The sequence below is a fragment of the Cladophialophora psammophila genome, assembly GCF_000585535.1.
Source record: "Cladophialophora psammophila CBS 110553 chromosome Unknown aczJe-supercont1.23, whole genome shotgun sequence".
Classification (NCBI taxonomy): Eukaryota; Fungi; Ascomycota; class Eurotiomycetes; order Chaetothyriales; family Herpotrichiellaceae; genus Cladophialophora; species Cladophialophora psammophila.
The window spans coordinates 108,783-133,056 of record NW_006912944.1 but is presented as its reverse complement, the minus strand read 5'-3'; the positions used below and the strand labels follow the sequence as shown (position 1 = coordinate 133,056).

Genomic DNA, 24,274 nt, shown 5'->3' with positions numbered 1-24,274 from the left:
AATCCGATAGAAGGAGGTCAAGTTTTCGATCCCGCCGAGTGACATTGACGACGATGAGGGCGCCCGATTCGCAAGTCGACGGAGAAGCTTGTACACTGCACCATCTAGGATCAGCACCGAATTACCTCTTGCGAAAAGATCAGGCGCGAATGCCGGTAACACAAAAGACAGGGGTCTCACCAAAGCACGAGAGAGTGCGTAAGGTGTGTCTCGATCTATATCCCAGATCCTTGCATGTCAAAAGCACAACACAGCTCTGCAATAGATAAGATCTCGGGGAAAAGTCCAGAAGCGCCGAGGGAGACGGGCTTTGATGACAACGCCACTCATATTCCCGCCGATACTGCGAACCTGAATGCCGACATATTTCGATCGATTGGGGGCGATTCCAAGTAGGAGCCATCGTGGAACTGACAGCGCAGTTCAGAGAAGAGAATGTGACTAGAATTGTGCATGCTCCAACAGTAATTGTCAACATTTCCGCCTCAGCCAAAGTCTCTCGTCTATAGGTAGCAGGCCCTAACCGGAAGTCTGAGGACAACCGCGCCCCGTAAATGCTACACTGACGGGGCGCAAAACACAACATGGAGATGCCTTACGATCTGCCTTTGCAGCGAATGTCGGCCCTCACACACCTAAACGGCGCCCCTTGCCAACGAAGCAGAATCTTTCTGGCTGTGTCACGACCCCCCCTCCCCCCACACCTTAGGGGGGATGTCCCCTGAAACTGTTCCGAAGGCGCACACCAACTTCCATTGCGCCTGATCAAACTGGAAAGTCTGCTCGAAGAAGGTGAAGCCCAAGAAAGCAGAGGGCCCCGCATAACAACCACGAACGACGGACACAATGCTTACAGGTTTCGATATCGATATCCTGAATGCGACAGTTGAAGCAGGCCGGAAGAATGTTGACAAGGCCGGAGAAGAGCTTCTGCACAGTTCCCAGACACTCAACAATAGCCTGAAGGCTCCACGAGGAGACAAAAGACCAGTACGAGATAACGAGGTACCAGAGTTTGCGAAATTGGAGTAGGTTATGGACTGCGATGAACACGGCGTTCCTGCAAAACGCGCCCCTTTCCGCCGACCTACCCCTCTCACTCACACCCTCCGCGATCAAGTGGGCGACCCTCTGCCTCACGAAGAGTCGTCCCGTAGGGAACTCCCGAGGAATGACCAAGAACAGCGACGCAGGGATACAAAGACAAGAGTGAACTTTTGGACCCGATTTGCGAGGCCATTTCCCTCAGAGGAAAGGGAGAGGCCATCAGGCGCAAGCAAGATAGGTCTGCGAAGATGCCGTTAAGAGGATCTTGGCCGAGGAGACTGTGGACAGGGTGAACAAGGGCAAATGATTTCCACAAAAATCCCTGCTTGGCGCCTGCGAGGTTGGTAAGGGCTACTCAAGAGGACATTCAGGTTTGCATGCACCGAGCAAGGCTCAGAGAAAGAGGGCCACATTCACGAATGTCAGAGAATGGAAGATACGTCGCAAATGCATATGATCGACGATCCTTCGACTTTTCTACACGGATAGGGTACGCGTGTTCTCCACTGCACTGGCTGATGTTCTCGTCATCTCGGGTATAGACGACGCTATGTATCCATCCGTATTCAATGCATGTCCATCAAGGTCTAGACCGGCGATCACGCAGAATTTAATACCACGGAACAATATATAGCATTAAGGATGGCCCCCTTAGTGTGAGGAGACTCCGTATAATGGGGGACTGGGACCAGCACCGATGCCCGTGCCTCGGAGGGAGCAGAACCTGAATTTGAATTGAACTGGACTCCCTGCTGAAGACTATCACGACACGAGAGTACTATTGAGAGATCCACGATCCGCTTTGCGAATCACCCGCATACCACATTCGTTCCACTTCTCGGAAACGTCGGATCAACTTGATCTCATCTCAACCCCTTTTATTCTCTTCGTTCTTCCTTTCTATGGGAGGGGGGGGGGGGGAAACACTCCTACGTAGTCACTTTCCTCCCCGTCTTCGTTTTCTTTTCCCTTTCCCCTATTCTTTCGGTCAGGCAATCAAAGCACGACCGTCTCCGCATCAACCACGCCGAACAGCTCCTGCATGGGGTCCTTGTAGTCGGTAGCGAAGCCGCAGAACGGCGGACTCACGCTGTAGCCGAGTAGGCGCTGGGCCTTGGTGGGCAGCGAGCACGCCACTGAGGGCGGCACCGTCAGGTATTGGTTTTCGACTTGGCGGTACATTCCTGCATAGGCGCACTGGTTAGATTGTGTGAAAGGAAGGATGGAGAGAATGAGTGAGGGAGAAGGGACGATAGGGGAAGGGAATTGGACTGTGTATCTTTATTCCCCCGGGCCTACGGTTGGTGTAACTGAGGGGTGTTTAGGTCAATAGGAGGGTTTGAAAGGCAGGGAAACAAATCCTGGAGAAATAAGGTGATCGCGAAGGCCAAAGGGAGAAATTCCCTAGGAAAAAGCCAACGGGGGGGGGGGGGGGGGAGGAGAATAAGTAGAACAAGGGGGAAAAGAGATATCAAAAAGCAACCTTTTGTGAGAAAGATACCAACCGTCTCCCGTACTTGATCTCTGTTTTTAGAAGATTGGTTAGTCCTGATCCACATCGTGAGACTCCAAAGGGCGAAATGAATAACTCTCAAACCCGGGCGGGGTACTGGCGAAACTGGATAGTGGAAACTTGCGTTGTTGTATTGGCACCACCCGCATGCTAGTGCGAAGTAGAGCATGTCAGTCCTCCGGCAAGGACGAAAGATGTGCGGGCGGAGCACTTACGTATGTACTCCCCAGGAAGATAGTGGCATCTCCTGGCTCCAGCTCAGCGGGAATGGCCTCCTGGTCATACGGGCAGCGGTCGTCCTTCCATCGATGCGAGCCCGGGATGAGGACGGTCGCGCCATTCTCTCGCGTGGTCTTGACCGTCGCAGCCACACAGCCAATCAGGACCGAGTCATGTCCCGACCGTATGTGGTAGTCGATGTCGTCGCGATGAAGGCCCTGCTGGCGGCTGCCGGGATTGACCTGGAACCCCACAGTGCTGGAAATCTGGGGCTTGGAGACGGCCACCTGCTTCTCCTGGCCGATCCAGTACTCGAATTTGGAGGTCAGGAGTCGGGACGCTACCTCGTTGAAGAGCGGATTCAGGGCCAGTTCCACGCATGTGGGCGATATGCCCAACAGGCCGATGGCTCGCCGCGTGGTCTTTGGGAAGAAGCCGCTCTTGTCGCCGCCGTCGGCGTCAAAATGCGGTTTGAGATCACGCCGGATTTGCTCGGCCTGTTCGCGGCTGAGCAGGTTCGTCACGATGATGGCACCATCTCGTTCGAGAACCTCCTGGACCAAGTCGGCCGTGGTGCTGGGGTCTCGGGCGTCGACCCGGGTGAGGGATGGTGCTGCAGGCGTCGCAGTGGAAGACACCGGGTTCGCCATATCCAATTACGGCGGAAACAGGATCTTCATGCGGTGCAGTTGACTAGTTTGTGCACACAGGCAACGCCGCTGACAGGGTCTCGGGACGAAGAAGCAGGAAAATACACCGGACCATATATACACAATTGATATCAGTGGAATGAACCATGATAAAAAGAAAATCGAGACACCGCCGCATGCCAGACGCACTTCAGCGGCCTCTAACCATTTTCTATCTAGGACATCCCAGCTAATGATACAGACCTTTTACATGAACAGTAGTTCCCACGTTCCGCATGAAGGGATGACACGCAATATTGGGGGGGTTAAGTGACCTAGACGAATGCCACCGCTGGGGTGGGGAGAGGCTATCGCGCCACAGTGTAATACTGTGATAGGTCAAGGAAAAGTACTCCTCTTTGGGAAACCGCCTGAGGACGCCAAAAAAAGGGTGGCGACCAGCCCCAGACGACAATCTAGATCTTGCATCATCTCTGTACTGGTACAGTCGGTTGCCGGCATTCGTAGGGAATTAACTCGATCGCCAATATGGTTGCAAGTGGCTCGAGATTGTTCAGGAGAAGATGTCGAATCCCGGGGATGATGGGCCATGGGTTGAAGTATTTGGGATAAAGATCCAGACCCGGTATGAGGTAGAATCGGTAAGTTGTCTCCTCCTTGCTGATAGCTAGGATGACTAACAAAGCGGTTCGTCCGCGCATATCCGATGCTTGGCAGTTCGGAGCCGAGGGTTCGTGGTGGTTGGGAGGGATCAAGAGGGATGTCGAGTGTGCAACAAGCCCGATAGCCCCATCAGTTCCGCTCATTGTGGAGGATGTCGCGTCTTCGCCAGTAACAAACAATGGAGATCGATCTTGCTATCTCTCCCAACCCAATCTTCTTATGTACCCGTCAATCTCTTAGAGTTGGCTGACGGGCGCTGGACTTAACCCGCCATCCGCGCTCAAGTCTCCAGATTCTCCTTCTGATTAACCACTTTAGCTTTCGTAACGGGCGTACGTGATGTCGTCGTTCAACGGTAACGCACTTCTCACATGACATACATTGGGATGGGTAGAAGGATCAACAATACTCCGACTCGGTGATCGGGCTGCGCAACTGAGTGGAAGGTTTTGTGCTAAGCCAGTATAAGAATGTTCAAGGCTCTCGCTTGCCACTTGGACCAATCAGAGGAAGAGTCGTAGATCTTAAATTAACATTGTGTCAGCCTCGTATGGCTTGGCATTATCAGAGTCCTCTGTCTTCATGTACACTTCCTACATCATACAGATATTCACAGAATCACGAGACCGAAGACGCTCGGTGCCAGTCAAGAGTAGATACATTTGGCATTAAAGAGGCTCTTTGTTTTCCACCCGCCGCTTCACCATTCAATATTCATAAGTCGTCAAGATCATCATCAGCCGTGCTTGAATTGTTCAACGGCTTTGGTCATGGCAATAACACAAGTTCGAGAACCACCGCCTAGTTTCATGAGTGGGACAAAAATGTTGCATTGCCCCCACGCTTCAAAGTTCCTGCCCCGAGATGAAAACCAAAATTGATCAAAATTTGTGTGGGAAAAAGAAGGGAGGACCAATGCGAATTCAACCGTAACGTCGGGTTTTGCGCCTGGGAGCCTGGACCTCGTCTTCATCGTCATCGCTGGAGCCATGCCATTTTTGACTCTCTGCATATTTGCGTTTTGACGTTGGTTGAGAATGACCACGTGCGCGTGCGCTCCGAGGTTGGTGTTGCGACGAAGCATGAGATTGGGGTGTCACCGGCTTCTTGAACTTTGCCAGCAATTCTTTCCTTGAGTGCTCGTTGTCGTCAGAGTTTCTGTTTTCTGTAGCACTGGAATTCGTCCAAGCCCACCCCGCGTTTGCAATTATAGTTGTTTCACGATCCGGCTCGCTAGGCTTAACTTGCGACCCGCGGTCGACGTTCATCGGCGGTGCCTCAGCTTCAAGTGATATTGCTCTTCCATCACTCTGTGGAGATAACTGGCGTGGGTGATCGACTCTATTCGACTCTTGGTGAATGATATGACGCAGATCTTTTACGCTCTTGTCGCCCAATTCGCGATAAGCCGATTGGTCTCTCTCGTCTCGGCTACTCGAGGGAGATAGGTCTTCCATGTCTTTCGCCTCTTTGTTGAGCCCTTCTTCGAACCGCTTCTCCAAAGCTTCATGCTTAGATCTAAACCGTGCATTAATGCCCTCAGTCTTCTCTTGATCAGCCGCAATATTTCTGACCGTGATTCGCAAGCTTTCCAACTGGTCACGTATGTCTCGCCGATTGGCCGCCACTTCGTGAAGCTGTCTTTGCATAAGTGACAGAAGTGTATTTATGACATCCACCATCTCACGAGTCCTCGTAATACGCTGGTCGAGGCCGAAGTACAAATGCGCCAGCTTGTCGCAGTTTCCCAACAAGATAGAATCCTGCTTCTCCACGTGCCGACCTATATCTGATGATGCTCGCCTTTCACGTGGGTCTTGAACTTCCGGTCCCCAATTTTTGAGTTCATGTTGTATCTGTGCCAGCTCGCCAACTAGGAGCTCATCATGCTGCTTTTCGGGTTCCCGAAAGGTCTCGGCATACTTGGCTAATTGGCTCTTGAGTATTTGATTCTCTGTTTGTTGCTTGTTCGCTTGTTCCGCAAGTTGTAACCGGAGAGCTTTCAGGTTTCCGCCATATTTCTCCGCGAATTTCTCTGCAAACTTCTCCTGAATGAATACCAAGAAATTTTTGAGGTTTTCCATGCGAACCGTGTGCGTAGCCGAGTCCTGTACAAATTGCTGCCGAAGCGAGTCGAACTCTGTAGGAAGATTTCGACCGTCTTGCCAAATCGCCCTAAGCTCTGCAACATCTTGCTGGGTCAACTCTAGGTTTTGGTGGTCTGTCTGAACCTGTGCGCGGACTGCCTTCAAACTCTCCACTAGGCCTTCTACGTTAGTCAATTCCGTCTGCAGCGAGTCCAAATCTTCACGTGTCGGCTGTTGACTGAGTTTTGCCTGGGTCGATTTCAATTCCTTGGAAAGATCCTCGAGCGAGGACGCCACTTGCCCAAACTGCCCCTTATTTTCTTCCTTCAATGAAGTGAGCTTACTCTGCACCGCAGTAACTCGTAGCCAGTCGTCTGCGGTGGAGGCCTTGGAGGTTTCGACAGCTTCTCCGAGAGTTGATACCTGAGAACGAAGCAGGTCTAAGTCGGACCGGAGAGCGGTACAGTCGTCCTTCAATGCGGAATGCATATTTTCAACTTGGAGATGAATGTTCCTACGGACTCGATCAATCTTCTCAACCGCTTCTTCTTGTGGCGCTTTTGACTCGTTTTCGATCTGCTGAATCTCTTTCCTCAATTCTGACACAGATGCAGATACGCCTTTCAAGCCTCCGAGACACGATTCCATTGACGCTGATTTCTGTTCTAAACTTTCCACCCGCTCCCGGAGTGCCTCATTCTCCGAATTCAGCTCTTCTAGTCTTTGCAGGCATCTGAGCAGTTCATCAGACTGCGGGCGAGACGAGGCTACTGCTTCCGATTCCGAGCGGAGATCTCTCACGTTCTGCTCAAGAGTGGCCACATGATTAGCCAAAGTCCTAATTTGATCATCCTTGGAGGACTCGAAGGTGTCTCGCAGTATTCGCCTGAAGTTGGCTGCGGATGCCCGTGCCGTCACTATGGAGGCGTCTCCCTCAGACCTGGCTGTCTGATACTCGGCGTCGATTTGGTTCTTCCTTTGTAGAGACTGTTCAATGAGTATGGGAAATTGATTGCTCCTTTTCTGTTCTCTTTCGTGCTCCTGTTGAGCGCCCTTGGCCTGACGTCTGAGAAAATCTAACCTGCGCGTCCAATAGTCAACTTTGATGACGTCTGCGACATGAGAGAAAAAGGCATTTTCGAATTCATCTGGTTCGGACAGCGTGCGAGGAGCGTTTTCAAGTTTGTCGCTAGGGCTTTTCAGAGGAGTGGTCAAAGGGGTGTCCTCTCCTTTCCTGTCGACGAAGTGATCCCTAACAGCATCAATACCATCGGCCGCATGCATGGAGGAGGCGCTGCCTCTGGACCGGGGATCTCGTGAAGGTAAACGAGTATCAGGAGCCGGAGCCGGAGCCAGACTTCGCGAAGATGACTTTTGCATATTAACAGCACAATGATCACCCCGTCCCCCTGAGTAGCGTGTAGAGACGCCCAATGTCTGGCGGTGGAGCTGCACAACTGAAATATCGTGCGCTCTGGTCCATGGGTCGAGAGGAGAGGTAGCGGATGATGGTCAAGAGGATTGGCAAATCTTGAGGCGCAGCTTCAGAGGGGGAAATTTGAGGGATCCTGACCGCAGGGAATTGGCGTATAACATCGAAATGTGTTGATGGTGTGAGAGAATGTTGTTGCTTACTCCAATTGTTGTTTGCAGTTTGCCATCCATTTCCTCAATGCAAAGGACCTGGCCGCTAGACCGTTGGCTTGTACCGAGTGACGCAGGTTGCGCAGGCTCGTGAAACGCGTCTCCCACGAATGGAAGGTTGTCCGACTCCGCGAACTTTTTGAGAATCTGTTCCCATTCGCCGTCTTGCCCATCACCAACCCATCGAGTAGTGGACTGGCAATATTAGTGCTTGGTCTTTGTCGATCCGCCTTCGCCAGAGCGGCCGCTTCATCTTTTCATCAAGTTCTTTTGTTCTCACACGATGGCGGCGGTGAGTGCTCCTCGGTTGTTTTGGTTGTTGCTCCACTGACTTGCCCTAGCCTATATCAACCGTATCCGAAAGTCGCGAGGTTCGCGGCCTCAATCTCATTGCTGCCCATTCTCACATTCGAGGTCTCGGTGTAGACCTCGCGACATTAGAACCGAGAGCCTCGTCCCAAGGACTAATCGGCCAAGAGAAAGCACGGAAAGCGGCGGCAGTCATCCTACAGATGGTGAAAGAAGGCAAGATTGCTGGGAGAGCAGTTTTGGTTGCTGGTCCTCCAAGCACGGGAAAAACTGCAATCGCGATGGCTATGGCACAATCCTTGGGTCCCGATGTCCCCTTCACGATGCTTGCGTCATCCGAAATCTTCTCCCTCGAGATGTCCAAAACGGAAGCCCTAACACAAGCATTCCGCAAGTCCATCGGTGTGAGGATAAAGGAAGAGAGCGAGATCATTGAAGGAGAGGTGGTTGAGATCCAAATTGACAGGAGCGTTTCAGGGGTGAGGCACAATTCAAGGGTCCATTCATGCCGTGATTGACAAGATATTGCAGGGCAACAAACAAGGCAAACTCACGATCAAAACAACCGATATGGAAACCGTCTACGACATGGGCACTAAAATGATTGATTCAATGACCAAGGAGAGAGTCATGGCTGGCGACATCATCTCAATTGATAAGTCCTCGGGGAAAATTACGAAACTAGGGAGATCATACACGCGCTCACGAGACTACGATGCAATGGGTGCAGATACCAAATTCGTGCAATGTCCGGAAGGAGAACTTCAGGTGCGGAAAGAGGTTGTCCACACCGTTAGTTTGCATGAAATCGATGTCATCAATTCGAGAACACAGGGGTTCCTTGCCCTCTTTTCCGGCGACACGGGCGAGATACGGAGTGAGGTACGGGATCAGATCAACACCAAGGTCGGAGAATGGAAAGAAGAAGGGAAAGCCGAGATCATCCCCGGCGTGTTGTTCATTGACGAAGTGCACATGCTTGACATCGAGTGTTATTCATATATCAATCGTGCCTTGGAAGCAGATCTGGCACCGATCGTCATCATGGCAAGCAATCGAGGATTTACTCGCATTCGCGGGACGACATACAGCTCGCCGCATGGCCTCCCGTTGGATTTCCTGGACCGACTCGTCATAATTAGCACTCAGCCGTACTCGGCCGACGAAATTTCCCAAATCCTCGCCATTCGTGCCCAGGAAGAAGAAGTCGACCTCTCAGTAGACGCGCTTGCCCTTCTCACCAAGATCGGCCAGGAATCTGGCCTCCGATATGCGAGTAACATTATCACCACATCCACATTGCTGAGTCAGAAGCGAAAGGCAAAAGAGGTCGGCATTGAAGATGTTCAACGAAGTTACAGATTATTCTACGATCCTGCGAGGTCAATCAAACTTGTCAACGACTTCGAGAAAAATTTCATCAGTGACGCTGGGGATGTTACTTTGGCGGTCAACGGTTCCAATGGAACGATCGGCGATGCAATGGACACGGCGTAAAGAATCGGGCAACACCTAGCAAATCCCAGCTGTGTTTGACAATCGCTCTCCTTCCAGTCGCAGGCCTAGCGCTAGAACCATACACATGTCCGGACGTAGTCCGTGAAAGATGCGCCAGAGCAACCGTTGCCGCAGCAGTACGTACCGACATGGGCGTGTCGGCTGCGATCCACTTCGTTGGTGCGCGGTGGAACAAAATCAAGAATCGAGGCCGCGAGCTTGAAATCTTTATCCATTTGAGTGGTCAATGCTGGACGAGATCGAAAACCGAGTTCAGGATGGCGAGGGGCTTTTTGTTGCCGGCTACTAGTAAGTGTCCAGCAATGGAGGATGACTCTAGATGCTCTGCTCTTTTTTTTTGTCTGGACTGATTTGTAGTCTCAGAACCGCCCTAGGTAATGAACGCCGTATGCCATGTTCGGTCAAGCCCCTTCCTCGTCACTCCTCCAGGTCAAGGATGTATCAGACATTACAGTCTTCTCCGGCCCTCGAACCGACGTTACTGTGAGGCGACAAATGGCCCGATTGACTGATCCCACATAATTCTTCTTTTCCATCAAGCAATCTTCTATGTTCTCCACTGCGGCTCAAGCTGTTGCTACCCCAGGCGAACTTTAGACTATGTGGGGTACCCCGGACAAGGCTGTGAAGCAGTGATCGCTAGCCTTGGTTGCCTTGGGATGCTCCACTTGCTCATGTGGGGCCATTTCTATTGCCAGGTCAATCGGTCTTTGTTCTGTATCCCGACACTGTTCGGAACACACATCGCAGTCACTGACTTCACTGCGGTCCTATATCTATCTCCCCTGGAGCACGGATGTTTTTGGATGCTGGCAAGCAACGAAGGCACCAATACGAGGTCCTGCTGAAGCGGTGGGGCTCCTTGAGGCCCGAAGCATAAAATTTCAATGAACTTGGTTTGTGATGCCACAGTCAGGTGGCCCGGACTCCGAGTGTTTTGTTGATTTACGCTCCATCAAAAACACTTCGGTCTAAGATCGCTCCTCTAAGCCATCATATGCCACAATATGTCCTCCGCAAGAACTCACTCAGTGGCGGCCAGATGAACATCATTTGTTCAGCAGATGATGATCGAGTTGCCGTGACAAGGCAAAACTTCATTCCACGTCTCCAAATTCACTTACTCTAAGGCTGACTTCCTTGCCTGTGGCAGAAGGCCTACCACAGTTATTATATTATCATTTACGAGGTGGGGATGTAGTCCCTCTCTCTTGGAACGCGCGGTATAGAGTTGGAGAATCTTGGAGCATATTCACATTGAGACTTGTCCGTACCATATTTCAACTTGAGGCTTCAGCTCATCTCTCCCTTTGCGGCCCTTTACTGGTGCCCTTTTCAAAAGGGACTTTGCTGTTGGATACGAAGTAATTGTACATGATGTCTGCTTCGCTTGAAGACAAGACACCGAGCACCGAAGTCGAGGTCATTGAGCAATCTCGCTCAGAGGCTGGTCATGTCTTTGTCCACGAAATCCTGCTCGGCCTGGAAGACCGTACAAAGCTGCCTTGGTAGATACAACAATCCAGAGAAGGCAGAAACCTTGACATGGACGATGCTGCTTGTCATAATAGTACCTACAGAGCAATCTATGACGTGTGATTGACTTTACTAACGTGTGATGCAAGTCCTTGTCCTTCTCCTACCTCTCCAATCTCTTGTGGCTTTGATCTAGTCACTGGAATTCTAGTGTCCATCGGCACCGACCTCGGCGATATTTCCTGGATTGTGGGTGGATGGAGTATTGACTCCTCTCTCAGCTTTTCCCTTGCAGCTTCCTTGTCAGACGTCTTTGGTAGACGATGGACAATTGTTGCTGGCGAGGTTATTGCAGTTGTCGGCTCTGTACGGTGACACTACATCGCGCTATTGAGGGAAAAGCTAACCACTTCTCCAGATCATAGCATATGACACCAAAGCAATGCTCATGCTTGCCACCGCGCCAACAACTATTGGTTTCGGGTGCGGTATAATTTTCATCAGCTATACTGATATCTAGGAACTCGTCCGTGATAAGTGGACAGCTATACTGGGTCAGGGGAAGCTCTCAATTCTTGTCCCATAGCGCTGACACTCAGTTCAGGTCTCACTGAATGTGCCATGGTGTTACCGGGACACTTGCTTGGACACTAATAGCGACGAGTTGAATGCAATACGGCCGCGAAATGGCGATGGTGCTGTGAGCTCGAATAGCTTCCTCTCTGTGTTACCTGCTTGTCGTCCGCATCCTGACTGATTCTAGGTATCATTTACGGCAACTTAAGTTTGATTGGGACTCTTCGTCTTCTACTGGCCGCCCATACGTCCGCAGTATGAATTCTACGAATCCCGTTAGCAGCAAGTGAAGGAAATCGACTATATCGGCTTTTTGTTGTACACCAGCGGCTTGACGATATTTCTAATCGAGCTGACCTATGCCGGCATCGACGGACATGTCTGGAAGTCTGCGTCTGTGGTTGCGCCGATCACCGTGGGTTTGCTGACGCTGGCTGCCTGTTTCGCTAAAAGTTCATACTGGCGAAACAGCCATTCTTTCCGTACTCTTTGCTCTGACAGCTACGCCAGTTCGCCGTGCTTCTGGTCATGGTCTTCATAGTCGGTGAGCACCCTTCAAGTTGAAATTCTGCGGCCGGCAAAACATTGCTAATGTCCCCCAAAAGTTTCTTATTCTTTCGCAGGCTTGCTGCCCTCAGGGATCGCTCTACATGTTGAAGAGCGATCCCATCCAGGTTGGAGCCATCGTCTTACCTAATGGCGTCGCGCAGATCCTCTTTAGCAGTATCGCTACTACACTTTTCATGGGCAAGTCAGCCATTTGAAGTTCCAGGTAATTGTGTTACTGGTCTTTCAGATGGTGTTTACGGCTGTTTATGCTGGCGTGGTGCCATCCGATTGGGCGGGATGGGTCCTTTTGCCATGATTACTCTACCTTGCCATGTGCTTGCGGGATTAAATGTCCCCTTGCGTCACTTGGTGATTGCATCCAGGTTAATTGGGACACTTCAAAGCCGTGGCGAGAGCGTGGGCAACGCAGGTATGTTAGTCTCCACTGGGTCTTCAAACCCCCAAGCTCATAAAAGCCAAAGTCTTTCATACGATCCTCAACGGCGTGGTCAAAAGCGAAATCCTGAAGGGGATTGCAGAGAACGTGACTGCTTACGGCCTTTTGTCAAGGCAACTTGCGGCTCTTATCCCAGTCACGGCACTGAACGCTGTTGGGGTTCCAGGCGCCTTCGCTACGGTGCGGGAACAACTTCGGCGAATAAACAGGCAGCGGCAAGTGCATACAAACAGGCATATGCCTTCGCATTCAAGAGAGTTTTCTACTCCTCTATCCCTCCAGAGTCATTGCAATCATCTGTGCACTCTTCATCAAAGACCCTTCTCAATACCTTACCAATCACACGGCTGTTCATATGGTTCGAGCAGGGGCCCTTGGAAAGACTCCTTTCTCCAGAATTCGAGGCTGAAGATGAAGTGAAACTAGGCTGGAGTCCAACACAGATGACTCTTCATGAGGCGCTAAGCTCCTAGCGGAAGCGGGCGATTTGAAAGACATGTGAGAGGACAAAAATCTACGTTTAGAAATATACTTGTGAACCAGACGAGAAAATCCTGTGCGCAACAGTCGTCACGGCAATGATGGGTCGTCGGCCCATCAAAATATATATTTTTGTTGCAGTATATAAACCTCCTCGATGAGCTTTCGTTCTGCAAAGTGCAAGAGTCTTGTACGGGTTCTGTTCCCATCAGCACCAGCCATGCCGTTGAGGTAGCGATTGACACGGCTGTTAACCGTCATCTCGGGATTGTGTACTGGATCAAACCCTCTCTCCAGCATCTGCTCGTGTTGTAGCTGGGGATGTGGAGCTGCTCCGCAATTTCTCCCACGGGGCCATTTTTGCATCACCCGGTTGGAGAAGCCTAGATTCTTGGTTCCTACATAACCTGCCACATTCATGATGGGGCAATTCGCCCAAAGGCGCCCGGCTGTGTTAGTTGTAGACGGGATCGTGACGGTTTCACATCTGGTTGACATCTGCTTTTGCATTCAGCACTGACTGAAGAGGGAATACTCTCCTCAATGGCCACCAAGACCCTTCGCAATAAGAAATGCCTCTACTGTGAGAGGAAATTCGGCAAAGCCGAACATCTCAAGCGTCACCAGAGAGCTCATACCGGAGAAAAACCGTTCAAGTGCTCGCATTGTAACCGTGAGTATGCGCGAAGCGATGTGCTCATGCGACATATCAGGAATCACCACTCGGGTTCTGAGAAGCAGACTGTTTCGACTTCACCAGTTGAAACTTCGCAGATGCATGGCACCGAGGCAGTGGAGAGATCCGCACGCCAGTCTTCTGATCTGCGTCGAGACACTCTACCAGCGAACTCGATGCAGACGCCGTACTTGGACGATGGCAGTCCAGCGATCCTACCAGACCGCCACAAGCAGAGTCTGGCAAACATTCAGGATGAATCCCATTTGCAGGCTTCGCAGCGCGTCAAGCCCTTGGTCGTTTCCGATAATCCTGTGGATCGACGAGCGGCGGCTCCGCTTGAAGGCTTTGAAGACTGGCTGGGATCTCAAGATCTACCTTTGGCCGCCAACATATGGGATGACTTGTCACATTTCGATTTCATGAGCTTTACGAATGATGCACGGCTTAGCCTCTCTCCCTGCCGCCCTCGCCAAATGCTCCATTCTCCGCCCAAGGACAATATATCCGATGAAAGATATGCCAAGATAGCAAGCCTTTGGCCGACGAAGAAGCAGACACCTCGACGTTTGATCGAGACTCTCTGGCGTGATGTGGCTTCTTTTCGGGAGGACAATATATTCTCCCAGCCGGTCGAGACGGCCGTCGATGGGAGTACATCATCACAAACTTTCCCAGGCGAGGTCGCGGAGTCTAGATGGGGCCTGGACGAAGAATGCAGAGCAAGATTGATGGAAGATTGCGCCTCTATGAACATTTCACTTGGGCAAAAGGCAAACAGAGGTGTTGAAACGAGCCTCAAAAGCAACACGAGCAACTCGCTGAGTGAAGCCAGCCGCGTGCCTGCCAAGTTTCCATCTTCTCAGATTCTGGATATCAGCCTCGACATCTTCTTTCGTCGCTTCCACCACTTCATGCCATTCATTCACGAACCAACATTCTCCGCGAAGAAAACTTCGAGCACCCTCCTGTTTCCCATGTGCCTGATGGGTTTGACAATGCTGGACTCTGTTCGTGCGAAGAGATTCGTGTGCTCTCATCTGGGCGACGCAATCGAGAGATGTAGACGCGACCTGGTTGTGAGCTCGCGGAAAGGAGGCCAACTCAGTGAATTATTGAGCGCAATGGCAGCTTCGATCCTGTTGCTGGCTCTTGCTGCGATCAATCCCAAGCAGCCACTTGCGGAAAATTCTCGACTGCTTTACAATGAGACAATAAATGCTGCCCAACGACAGGGATTGTTTGTCTCCCAAGAAGGCGAGCAGCTGTCTTCAGTCATATTTCAGTCCTTGGACAATGTTGAAATGTGGAGGGCTTGGACGCGGATTGAATCGGCTAAACGATTGATTCTATGCCTCATCATGTCTGACTCCTTCTTCTCAGCCCTGGATGATCACCATCCCATCATACAGACCGAGCAGCTGCATTTCTATTTTCCTTGCAAGACAGAATTGTTCCAAGCTGCCACCGAAAGACGATGGTCTCAGATGGTCTCCACCGGTGCGTTGACAATCATGCCTTTGATGATTCCGCAACTGGAGGCTGCCATTCTCCCCCCAGCTTCCGATGCCAGTGCAATAGGCTTCTTTGGTCTTTTCTCAACAATTTGGGTTCGAATGTAAGTCTCACCGGATATGGGGAAGCTCAAAGTCAAATTCTCGCAAACTGCAGTTTTGAGAGGTTTCTGACCAACGGTGCTAACTCGGCTCTTTTTTCAGTGTGGAAGCAAAACATCGATATGCTCTTCTAACTTCCGAACGTGCAAATCTCCCGATTCCGGCCGAGATCTTCGCCCACGATGAGCACGCAGTCTCGATTGCCCCGTTCCTGATGAAGATGTGGAGGTGGTACGGTGAAACTATGTGCATAATCAACCCCAATTGCGAAGCTTTCTGGCACCATTTGAACATATCGATGACGGCTGATCTTGGAGTATTTGAACTTGCTTCGGGAAGGGAAGGAGCCGAAAGAGCGAAAAGTGCACTTGATGATATTGTGACCTGGTCTCAGACTGCTGCTGCTCGACGGGCGTGTCTTCATGCAGCGCAGACCTTCTCATGCATGTCGAAACGACGGCCCATTGATGGGACGTCCTATGAAGCGGAGATCGCCTTGGTTCACGCTGCCTTAGTGCTCGGTCTTTATGTCTTTGTGATGCCCCAGCCGGACGAAACAGAGGACCAAGATCAGCAAGAGCATGGTCGACTCGAGGCACTTGAACTTCTAGACGAAGTGGATTGGAATCTCGTAGGCCAAGTCGGCTTTACCAGCTACGCGACCGCGAACGCCGACGTCGACATGGCCATAGACTCGACCTTGTGCGCTGCGAAAGGGTTCATCGAGAACGGTGGTCCGATCTCCTTCTCCGGGATCATCCAAAACGGCGGCTACGCCTCTGCCAGGAGGGTCCTTCTCGACTACGTCTATCTGTTGGAAGATGTGGGCACCCGCTACAATGTGATGGAGTTCTGTCACATCTTGCGCATTTTGAGTGATGCGCTTATAGATTTGGACTCTGGAGGTGCCGACTAGTAGCGAGCACATATTAGCTAACACTGGTGAGGTGTACGAGGTAACCGTCAGTCCGTAGGCTGGAAGCGGGCTGAATGCTGAAGTCCCTGCTGGAGGCCAGATTAGTCCGAGAAAACAACGTGATACTGTGTAAGTACGGAGTAATCAGGCCTCCAGGTGCGTATTCGGTAGATGATTTTATACTCGTACCTGACAGGTGTTTGCAGGTGTCTACCTACTAAGTACGGAGTACGTAAGTCCGCCGCCCAGGAAGTGCAACACCCTGTAAGTACAACACCAAATACGAGGTAGAGCGCTCTGTATACTCAGTTAGTCCTCTCGCTTTCACTGAAGACAGTCATAAAAGCTGCCACCGCCGCCTCTACCTCTAGAGCCTCTAGTACTGACGTTGACGGAGCGCTGAGGGGAGCGCATTTTAACTTGGACAGTGGCTGTAAGGGATATCTGGGCTTTGTAGGCACCATTCAACTTGCTTGTTTCCACCTCCGGGATATCGATAGACGGAGTCATAATGATTAATGGGGGGTATTTAACGGTATGGTTCTAGGCATGTGGGCCTGGCCTTTTTGAACTTGTTAACTTCGTCATTGGCAAGCAAAGAGAGGTCTCATCTTGGTCTCATATAGCCTTCCAGAATTGCTGTCACATGGGGATCTGTCGGCGTGGTGGCGAAAAGGGGATCAATGTCACGAGCTTTCGGCTATTGAATAGCCGCCGGCAAAGGGTATCCGCGAGCCCGGTACGAGGTAAGTGTGTGAGAAACGAGCCAAAAACACCGAGAATCAATCTCACTTAGAATGAAATAATATTTCCTATCGTCATCGGGCGTATTTGTCCTCTTTTCTCTCTCACCATCGAGGCGGAGACCAACTTTTTTGGTGTGTTTCTCTATGCATTATCGAGGAGTCCAAGTGCTTCACGGAAGTCACCGAGAAAGTGCCAATAAAGCTTCGTACGCCACCCATTCTTCTTCCAATTGTTTGCGACTTGCGGGAATAAATCAACCATCCCGTCAAGTAAGCTGGTATCATGGGCGTAAAGAAATAGCACATTGTCGTTCGCATCCGCTTCCTGCACCTTTCCGATAGTGCGAATCGCCTCTGGGATGTCTGACCCAAGGTGGGGGTCAAAAAAAGATTGATCAGCCGCTCGAGATCTGCTTGTCAGAAGTTCTTCTAATACAGCCCCAGGGCAAACTTGGCGCAGGAATTCGGGTAGGATTTCTGGCGCCATTTCGTTCGGCAGTGGCTTATACTTGGAAGGCCGTACCTCGCCGGCATGGTGGCAGAGGTCGCCCCCCATGAAGATGAAGGTATCTGGGTTCTTGGTGGTTCGAACGAGGCCACCCAAGTGACCTACAGAATGTCCCGGCGTATCAAGAAGGTAGAAGGAGCCGTCTCCAAAAAAGTCGAACGCTCTCAGGTTTCCGAACACCAAGCTTTCATCGAAGGATATTTCTCTTACTTTCCGGCCCCTTGCTATGGCTTAGCACACTTTGATGGATCATACCTAGCAAAATGGAACAATCGCACTTAACGTCTGCGTCCCTCAAGAACGAAGTTTCCTTCGTAGGCCAACCCGGTAAGTATTCTTCGACGAATCCTGGTCCTACCACAAGCTCAGTTGAGGGTGGAAAAGTAGTTGGATCACCTATATGATCCCAATGGTGATGACTTCGGGCCTCAATCGTTAGTGACACGTTGTCCGAGGGACTGCACAATCGATACTGTTCCGGTGCACGAACCTCCAGATGATACTATTAATGGACTCTCTGGGAACGCCACCGTCTTCAATAATGTCTGCGACGCTTCGATCTGCAGTGATATGCCATCCATTCGTGGTTATTCGGTCAGACACAATAGGAGCATATTGTCTCCAGTCGATCGCGATACCCAGGTCGAAAAGTACTCGGGTCCCAGATGGATTTTCAATTAAGAAAGACCAAGATGGATGCGTAGGCATTTTTGAGAACCCTTTCATCGGTGGCACCATCAAATAGTCCACAGATGAATTAGCAATTCGCGAAGTTGTGTCAATAATTTTCACTATAGCAATTCCCCCGGTAGGGACGGTGAACAAGTGATTCCAAAAAGTCATCTTGCGAACTTGGCAGTGAGCGTTAATGGGACTGATTCTCTCCAAATTGTCAGAAGAGTCCAAAGGGGGGGGGGGGGGGGAATGTTGAGGAAGGAGTCGAGGCTTTACTTTGTTTAATAAAGGACCGTCTCCACTATGGACAGCTCGCTCCCAATACAGTGTCCAGGGTTCGTCCTTTTTCTTCTGGCGACATTTCAAGGAGAAAGAAAGCGAATTTCGTCCGCAGGTTTGATTTGAAGGGAAGACCAGTCATTTAACCGTGGTGCTGTGATTAAGCGGTGACGGTTTAGAATAGAGGGTGCTGCAATCTAGGGCAAAGTCTCTCACAGCGTTCAACTTCATACGGCTACACCCAAAAATCGACAGATAAGGGGTGACTGCGGAGAAAGGGTGGCGCTTCTGGCGGTGTCCAGCGTGGAGTGTCTGATCGCCGGAGCTGTAAAAGGCTACCAATCACGAATTTTTCATCCTTGGTTTGGCGGCAATCACAGCGATGCTCCAACTAGGTTGGTTGAAGTTGAGCACTGTTAAGAAAACACGACGTTCCCTCAGCCCGGGTTGATCAGGAACAATGACTTCAACCTGACAGCTCTGAAGCATGATTCACCGGACGGAACGTAGCGAACGGCTGGAAATGGAATGTATATCGGCTCGAATTGTTGATCGGACAGGTAAGGCACCGAGTTCGATAATTAGGCGTGGCGTCACAACCGCCTACTGTAATATCTACCCCTTCGTTGGCCCAATCTTCCTATATAATGCCGTCCCGCCTAGGGATCGGCGAGGCGTGCGGCCGGCTGTACGACATATAATGAGTAAATGTGGGAACATGTTCGGCACTTTTCAACTTTATTTGCCTCTATTAGCCGTGGTGAGCCTAGCCTACCGGCTGGTGGAGGCTGTCAATATGGCCGAAATAGCAACTACCCCAAGATTCGCCAGATCAAGTGTAGGTCCAATCTGGTGTGTACCATGCGTTGTCAACAAAAAAGGGCAAGCTCGATTTTGAGGCCTCGAAGATCGCGATGATGCAAACTACCTAGTCATGCGCGATTTGCCCTGGTTGTACCTTCGAACGTGCAACCACGGCGAGCGAGATGTAATTCGACCACGTTTCGCAAAAGGGGTCTAGGAAAGAAGTTCGAGTGCCTTTTGTGACGGACGAAAAGTTCGCGATAACTTGATTGATTGACTACAGGAAAGAAATCTATCTAGTCCTTTGATGTGGAGAATTCTGCGGTGCACGTGATCGGCAAATATACCATTCAGGGTTAGGACTTGCCTAACAAAAAGGGGTCTGTGAGGCTCTCGAAGAGCACGGCGTTGATGCAACATCCATCAAAGCGATTATCTGGAGCCACTGGCATTGGGACCATGTCGGCGACCCGTCAACATTCGGAATGTCCACTGCCTTGATCGTTGGGCCCGGCTTGAAAAGTATGTCTATCCCAGGATATCCGACAAACCTGGGGGCTCCTGTTGACAGCGATTTTGCTGGTAGAGAGGTACGAGCGCTAGATTTCAATGGTGGGGGCAACGTAAAAGGTGGAAACTTCGACGCCATCGACTACTTCTGAGATGGCTCCTTCTATATCCTAGATGGGCCGTGCCATACACTGGGCCATCTATGCGCTGTGGCTCGCGTGACAGTGTCTCTCCCATCCTTCATCCTAATGGGTGCAGACGCTTGTCACCATTCAGGTGAATTGCGGCCATCAAAGTGGATTCCTCTTCCACCTGCGATTTCTCCAGACGCTCTATCGGACGATGCGACGCCTTGCCCGAGAGCATTGTTTGAACATCTCCTTCAAGATAAGGTCCGGCCAAAACCGTCCCGGTCTGATATTTTGTGACCCAGATATCGCAGATCAAACTGTTGAAAAGATGCAGGAATGGTGTAGGCCACACAATAGTTGTTGTTGCTTACGACCTCCATATACTGGGGGTTGTCGACGTGTTTCCGAAGTAGGCAAACAATTCCTCAGCTGAAGGTTGGGTCTCGAAAACGCGGTGGAGGTTTTCGCAAGACGTTCGAAAAGCTTTAGAGTAAGCTCAAGGTGGTTGGACACGCCGGAATAGCATTACGATAACCGTCGTCGCTATTTTTTTTGGCAGATCTCCTTATGTGTTTGAATATATAGTTTGACTGAATAAGATTTAGAACAGATACGTGACTCGTTAACAAGCTCCACACGTTTCGTCTTCATTCTAAAGGATGGAAACAAATTGTGACTCGCGGTCGAATCATGACTTTCTGGCGGCCGGTCGTACAGAAGGCTGCAGTCACCCGTCTCTAATCTTGGTTAGTCTCAGATTCAAACCGTCCTTTGGCTTCACAGTGATCACTATCGCAGGCTCTATTTTCTTATTTTGATCAGCCAGTGTCCATTCAAACATGCCGACAAAAGCAGCCACCAGCGCCCTCAACTCGGCCTTTGCAAATTGCTGGCCAATGCAACTGCGGGGCCCGTGAAGAAATGTCATGAAAGCGTAATTTGTCGACACACCACCGGTCTGATTTGGTTTTCCGGTTTCACAATCTATCCCCCTGTCTGGTTTGATTTCATGGACGTCAGGACCCCAAAGCGCAGGAGAGTTGTTGCTCACCCAGGGCGCCAATGTAAGCACGGTACCTGCAGCGATGGGATGGCCTAGCAGCGTATTGTCTTTTGTACTTTGACGCAAAGTGGACGGAACGGGTGGGAATAGGCGGAGCGTCTCAAGGCAAACGCCACTCAGAAGAGGCAGAGATTCGAAAATCGCAGCAATGTCGGAATCGGGACTTCTGCCAGGGGCAAAGCCACTTGGTAATGCAGCATGTATTTCTGCACGGACGCGCGATTGAATGTCTGGATGAAGGCTGAGAAGGTAAGTGATCCACGTAAAGGACGATGAGGTGGTTTCATGGCTACTGAGAATATAAGAATTCTTCTAATGTTTGTGATAACGGCAATGGGGATAAGACTTACCCGGCAACAAGGATTGTCAGAAGCTGATCAACAAGTTCATTGTCAGAGAAAACGTCTATCTTGATCAGTGCCGCCAGGGTATCGACCGATGCATCCTCTACTCGCTTTATGCACTCCTTTTTTCTCGTACGAAACTCCTGCAAAGAGACTGGATTCCCTGCACGGCATCGAAAATAACGCGAGAAGCTGACGGTAAAAGGAATCTCGTCAGTCGCCGACCAAACAGTATGAGCGATGCAGCCACCATGCGTGTTCCTAAAGAAGGCATAAATAAATCCGCGTAGAGCTTGGCGATTGGGTCGTCAGAGTTCTCTAGTGTATTGAAATCTCGACCCAAGCCCGCAACACCTATAATGTCCAGGGTAGCTTTCGGTGCCCATCGATCAATGTCCGTGAGCCCAACTAGCTTGCCTTCAGCATTTGCTGAAGATTCCCGTTGACTGAAGACTTCATCGTCAATCACTTTTGCCATCTTCATGGCCTTATTCCAGGATAGGGGATAGAGGTCTTTTATCTGCCAGAAACTGAAACTTGGCATGGCATGCTTTCGCTGGTGCTTGTGGTACTCGCATTCAGCGACAACCATCCCATCACCGAGACCAGTGCGCAGAAATTCTCTGCTTCTCTCCGGCTTTGGGAACTCATAAGGCTTAGTGACCAAAACTTCAGCCTGTGCCTTGTGGCTAGTTATTAAGAGCTGGTCCGAGTTGAATAGACCTCTGAGACGAATGAGGCCATCGTTTGGAGTTTCTAAGCTGCACCTCAAAAGTTCTTCGCCTCGGTTAGCTTCCAGTCCAGTAAGAAAGTGACCAAGAAGTGGAAGGGCTCCATATGTTTGTAATACTTTAGTTCGCGGCGCAAAAGCATCATCAGGCGGTCCGTGGCGTACCTTTGGAGTAGGAAAGTGTCGAATAGGGCTGACAAAATTCAGATATATGAAAACAACATAGATGGTGTGTGCGAAGACGTTCAGCACCAGAAATACTACGAAAATGCTCGTCAAGCCACCGTGCGAAAAGAGCTGCGGTCAAATGGATCTTACCGCGATGGCCTGCAAAGCTGCAGACAGCACCAGGAAGAGTGGTTTAGGAACGTCCAAAGTCATGTCCACAGGAGCCGAAGAACTTTTGACACAAAACAAGCTGGTCAACAAGTAAGCCTAATCAAGATTGCAAGCCAACGTCGACGCATTATGGCAGTATTATAGAGCCGACCATGAATGGGTCTTTTTAACGTGTGCAGCCTGCAGGCACCGAGACGCTCTCATGCAGAATACGAAATACGATGCAGCAAATGAAGCCCCGGCAAAGTCCTTCGGCTAGACGGGTTTCGGACCTGAATATCCGACATAGAAGCTGACATAGGGTAGTCTGCCGAAGTCTAATTCAAGCACAGCTAAAGTCAGGTCAAAACGGAGCACTAGCAGGATATTTCTGGGCTATACGCATTCTGTCTTTCGATACCAGAAATGGCGCCGATGTTGCTGCTTGACTTAAATACTCCATTGCCGCCTGCCCCAGGCAGACTTTCTGTGTGATATCATGACTATTTAAGCAGGATAGCATCGTCATGGATGACACGGCCAGGAAACACTTAGGAATGATCCTCTTAACACATACTAAATGTCTAACAGACAGACAGATATCTCTGAGGAAGGATCAACGTTCTCAACCATCTGCACAGTTCTCAGTCTTGCAAATAATGCCATCTAAAACTGGTATAGGAGACTTTACACAGGATGCAGGAACAGGACCAAGGAAGAGAAGTAAGGACAACAGAGTACCTATGCAAATGATCGCTCTTTAAGAGTAGCACAAGCCAGACTCATCAACAGACGTGAATCAGTCCGAAGAGATCTCGATAATAAGGGTGACCTCGTACACGTGCAAGATCAAAACCTCATCATTAATAATTACGCGCATGGAATCGAAGCTCTGATAAGTATTGAGAGGCAGACTTTGTTGTAGTCCACTCAAAATACACTCAGGAAAGGTCTCTGTCTCGTGTAGGCGCGGTGGTGGGAGGAAACCCAAACCTAGTTGTATGCCAGCCACCCTCATGGCGGTGCTCTTTTCAGGCGCTTCGAGGCCTGAACAAGGCCATTCTACTTCTGCTGGCGTCTCAGAGGTGAACATGGTCGGCAAATGGGTCATGGTCACAGGTGTAAACAATGGCATAGGTCGTGAGGCAGCGTTGACCTTTGCGAGCTGGGATGCCAATGTGCATTGGCGTGCTGCAATCCTCCAGTACACGAAATGCACCCCTTTCCCGTGATAGTGGAATGTCAAGAAAGAGCTCAAAGAGCGGGGCAAAAATAATGCATCGAGTGGGAAGAGGTGGATTTCACCGACCCGAAGAGTGTCGAGAGCCTTACCAAGTGGTGGTTGGACACCGGGAGACCACTTGACATTCTCTGCAACAACGCCGGCACTAGCTACCCGCCGGGGAAGAATTTCAAAAGCAGCAAAGATGGCTTCGAGCTCATCCACCAAGGAAACTTTCTCTCGCATGTCTACTTGACGGTTCAGCTTCTCACATCACTGGCGAAAGCCGAAGCGCCTCGCACAATCTGCACCATATTATGCGTGATCTACGTAGGACAGCTTAGAATCAAAGAAGATGGAACGGCTGAACCGACTGGAGACTTTTATGCCAACAACAAGCCTTACTTCCAGGTCTGGTTGACCGAGCTGCAACATCGAGTGCAAAGGCACGAATAGTTCAAGCACGTAATCATTCACAGAGTTCATTCAGGATATGCCAACACAAGAATATTTGTTCCCACTGAACGAATCCATTGTATTGAGAACTT

The 24,274-nt window shown here is 50.4% G+C and overlaps 7 protein-coding genes across 7 annotated transcripts; 3 read left to right on the top strand and 4 right to left on the bottom strand.

Annotated features, from left to right (window-relative positions):
- Positions 1 to 2,043: 2,043 nt before the first annotated feature.
- Positions 2,044 to 3,429, bottom strand: A1O5_11016 (uncharacterized protein; the record flags this gene model as incomplete). The annotated part of the gene is made up of 2 exons (XM_007751589.1): positions 2,044 to 2,244; positions 2,776 to 3,429. The coding sequence occupies 2 exons, from the start codon at positions 3,427 to 3,429 to the stop codon at positions 2,044 to 2,046; spliced, it is 855 nt and encodes a 284-aa protein (XP_007749779.1).
- Positions 3,430 to 5,015: 1,586 nt separating this feature from the next.
- On the bottom strand, positions 5,016 to 7,463 carry A1O5_11015 (uncharacterized protein; the record flags this gene model as incomplete). Its single annotated transcript, XM_007751588.1, has 1 exon — positions 5,016 to 7,463. The coding sequence occupies one exon, from the start codon at positions 7,461 to 7,463 to the stop codon at positions 5,016 to 5,018; it is 2,448 nt and encodes an 815-aa protein (XP_007749778.1).
- A 643-nt stretch (positions 7,464 to 8,106) lies between these two features.
- A1O5_11014 (RuvB-like helicase 2) lies at positions 8,107 to 9,629 on the top strand (the record flags this gene model as incomplete). Its single annotated transcript, XM_007751587.1, has 3 exons — positions 8,107 to 8,115; positions 8,165 to 8,611; positions 8,664 to 9,629. 3 exons carry the CDS (start codon positions 8,107 to 8,109, stop codon positions 9,627 to 9,629), a joined length of 1,422 nt encoding a protein of 473 aa, XP_007749777.1.
- A 4,102-nt stretch (positions 9,630 to 13,731) lies between these two features.
- On the top strand, positions 13,732 to 16,396 carry A1O5_11013 (uncharacterized protein; the record flags this gene model as incomplete). Its single annotated transcript, XM_007751586.1, has 2 exons — positions 13,732 to 15,482; positions 15,583 to 16,396. The coding sequence occupies 2 exons, from the start codon at positions 13,732 to 13,734 to the stop codon at positions 16,394 to 16,396; spliced, it is 2,565 nt and encodes an 854-aa protein (XP_007749776.1).
- An 888-nt stretch (positions 16,397 to 17,284) lies between these two features.
- A1O5_11012 (uncharacterized protein) lies at positions 17,285 to 18,493 on the bottom strand (the record flags this gene model as incomplete). The annotated part of the gene is made up of 2 exons (XM_007751585.1): positions 17,285 to 17,834; positions 18,141 to 18,493. 2 exons carry the CDS (start codon positions 18,491 to 18,493, stop codon positions 17,285 to 17,287), a joined length of 903 nt encoding a protein of 300 aa, XP_007749775.1.
- Positions 18,494 to 19,782: 1,289 nt separating this feature from the next.
- Positions 19,783 to 20,298, top strand: A1O5_11011 (uncharacterized protein; the record flags this gene model as incomplete). Its single annotated transcript, XM_007751584.1, has 1 exon — positions 19,783 to 20,298. A coding segment is annotated over one exon (288 nt), but the record flags the coding sequence as incomplete, so codon positions are not given.
- A 478-nt stretch (positions 20,299 to 20,776) lies between these two features.
- On the bottom strand, positions 20,777 to 22,567 carry A1O5_11010 (uncharacterized protein; the record flags this gene model as incomplete). Its single annotated transcript, XM_007751583.1, has 4 exons — positions 20,777 to 21,401; positions 21,463 to 21,599; positions 21,707 to 22,483; positions 22,505 to 22,567. The coding sequence occupies 4 exons, from the start codon at positions 22,565 to 22,567 to the stop codon at positions 20,777 to 20,779; spliced, it is 1,602 nt and encodes a 533-aa protein (XP_007749773.1).
- Between the last annotated feature and the right edge of the window lie 1,707 nt (positions 22,568 to 24,274).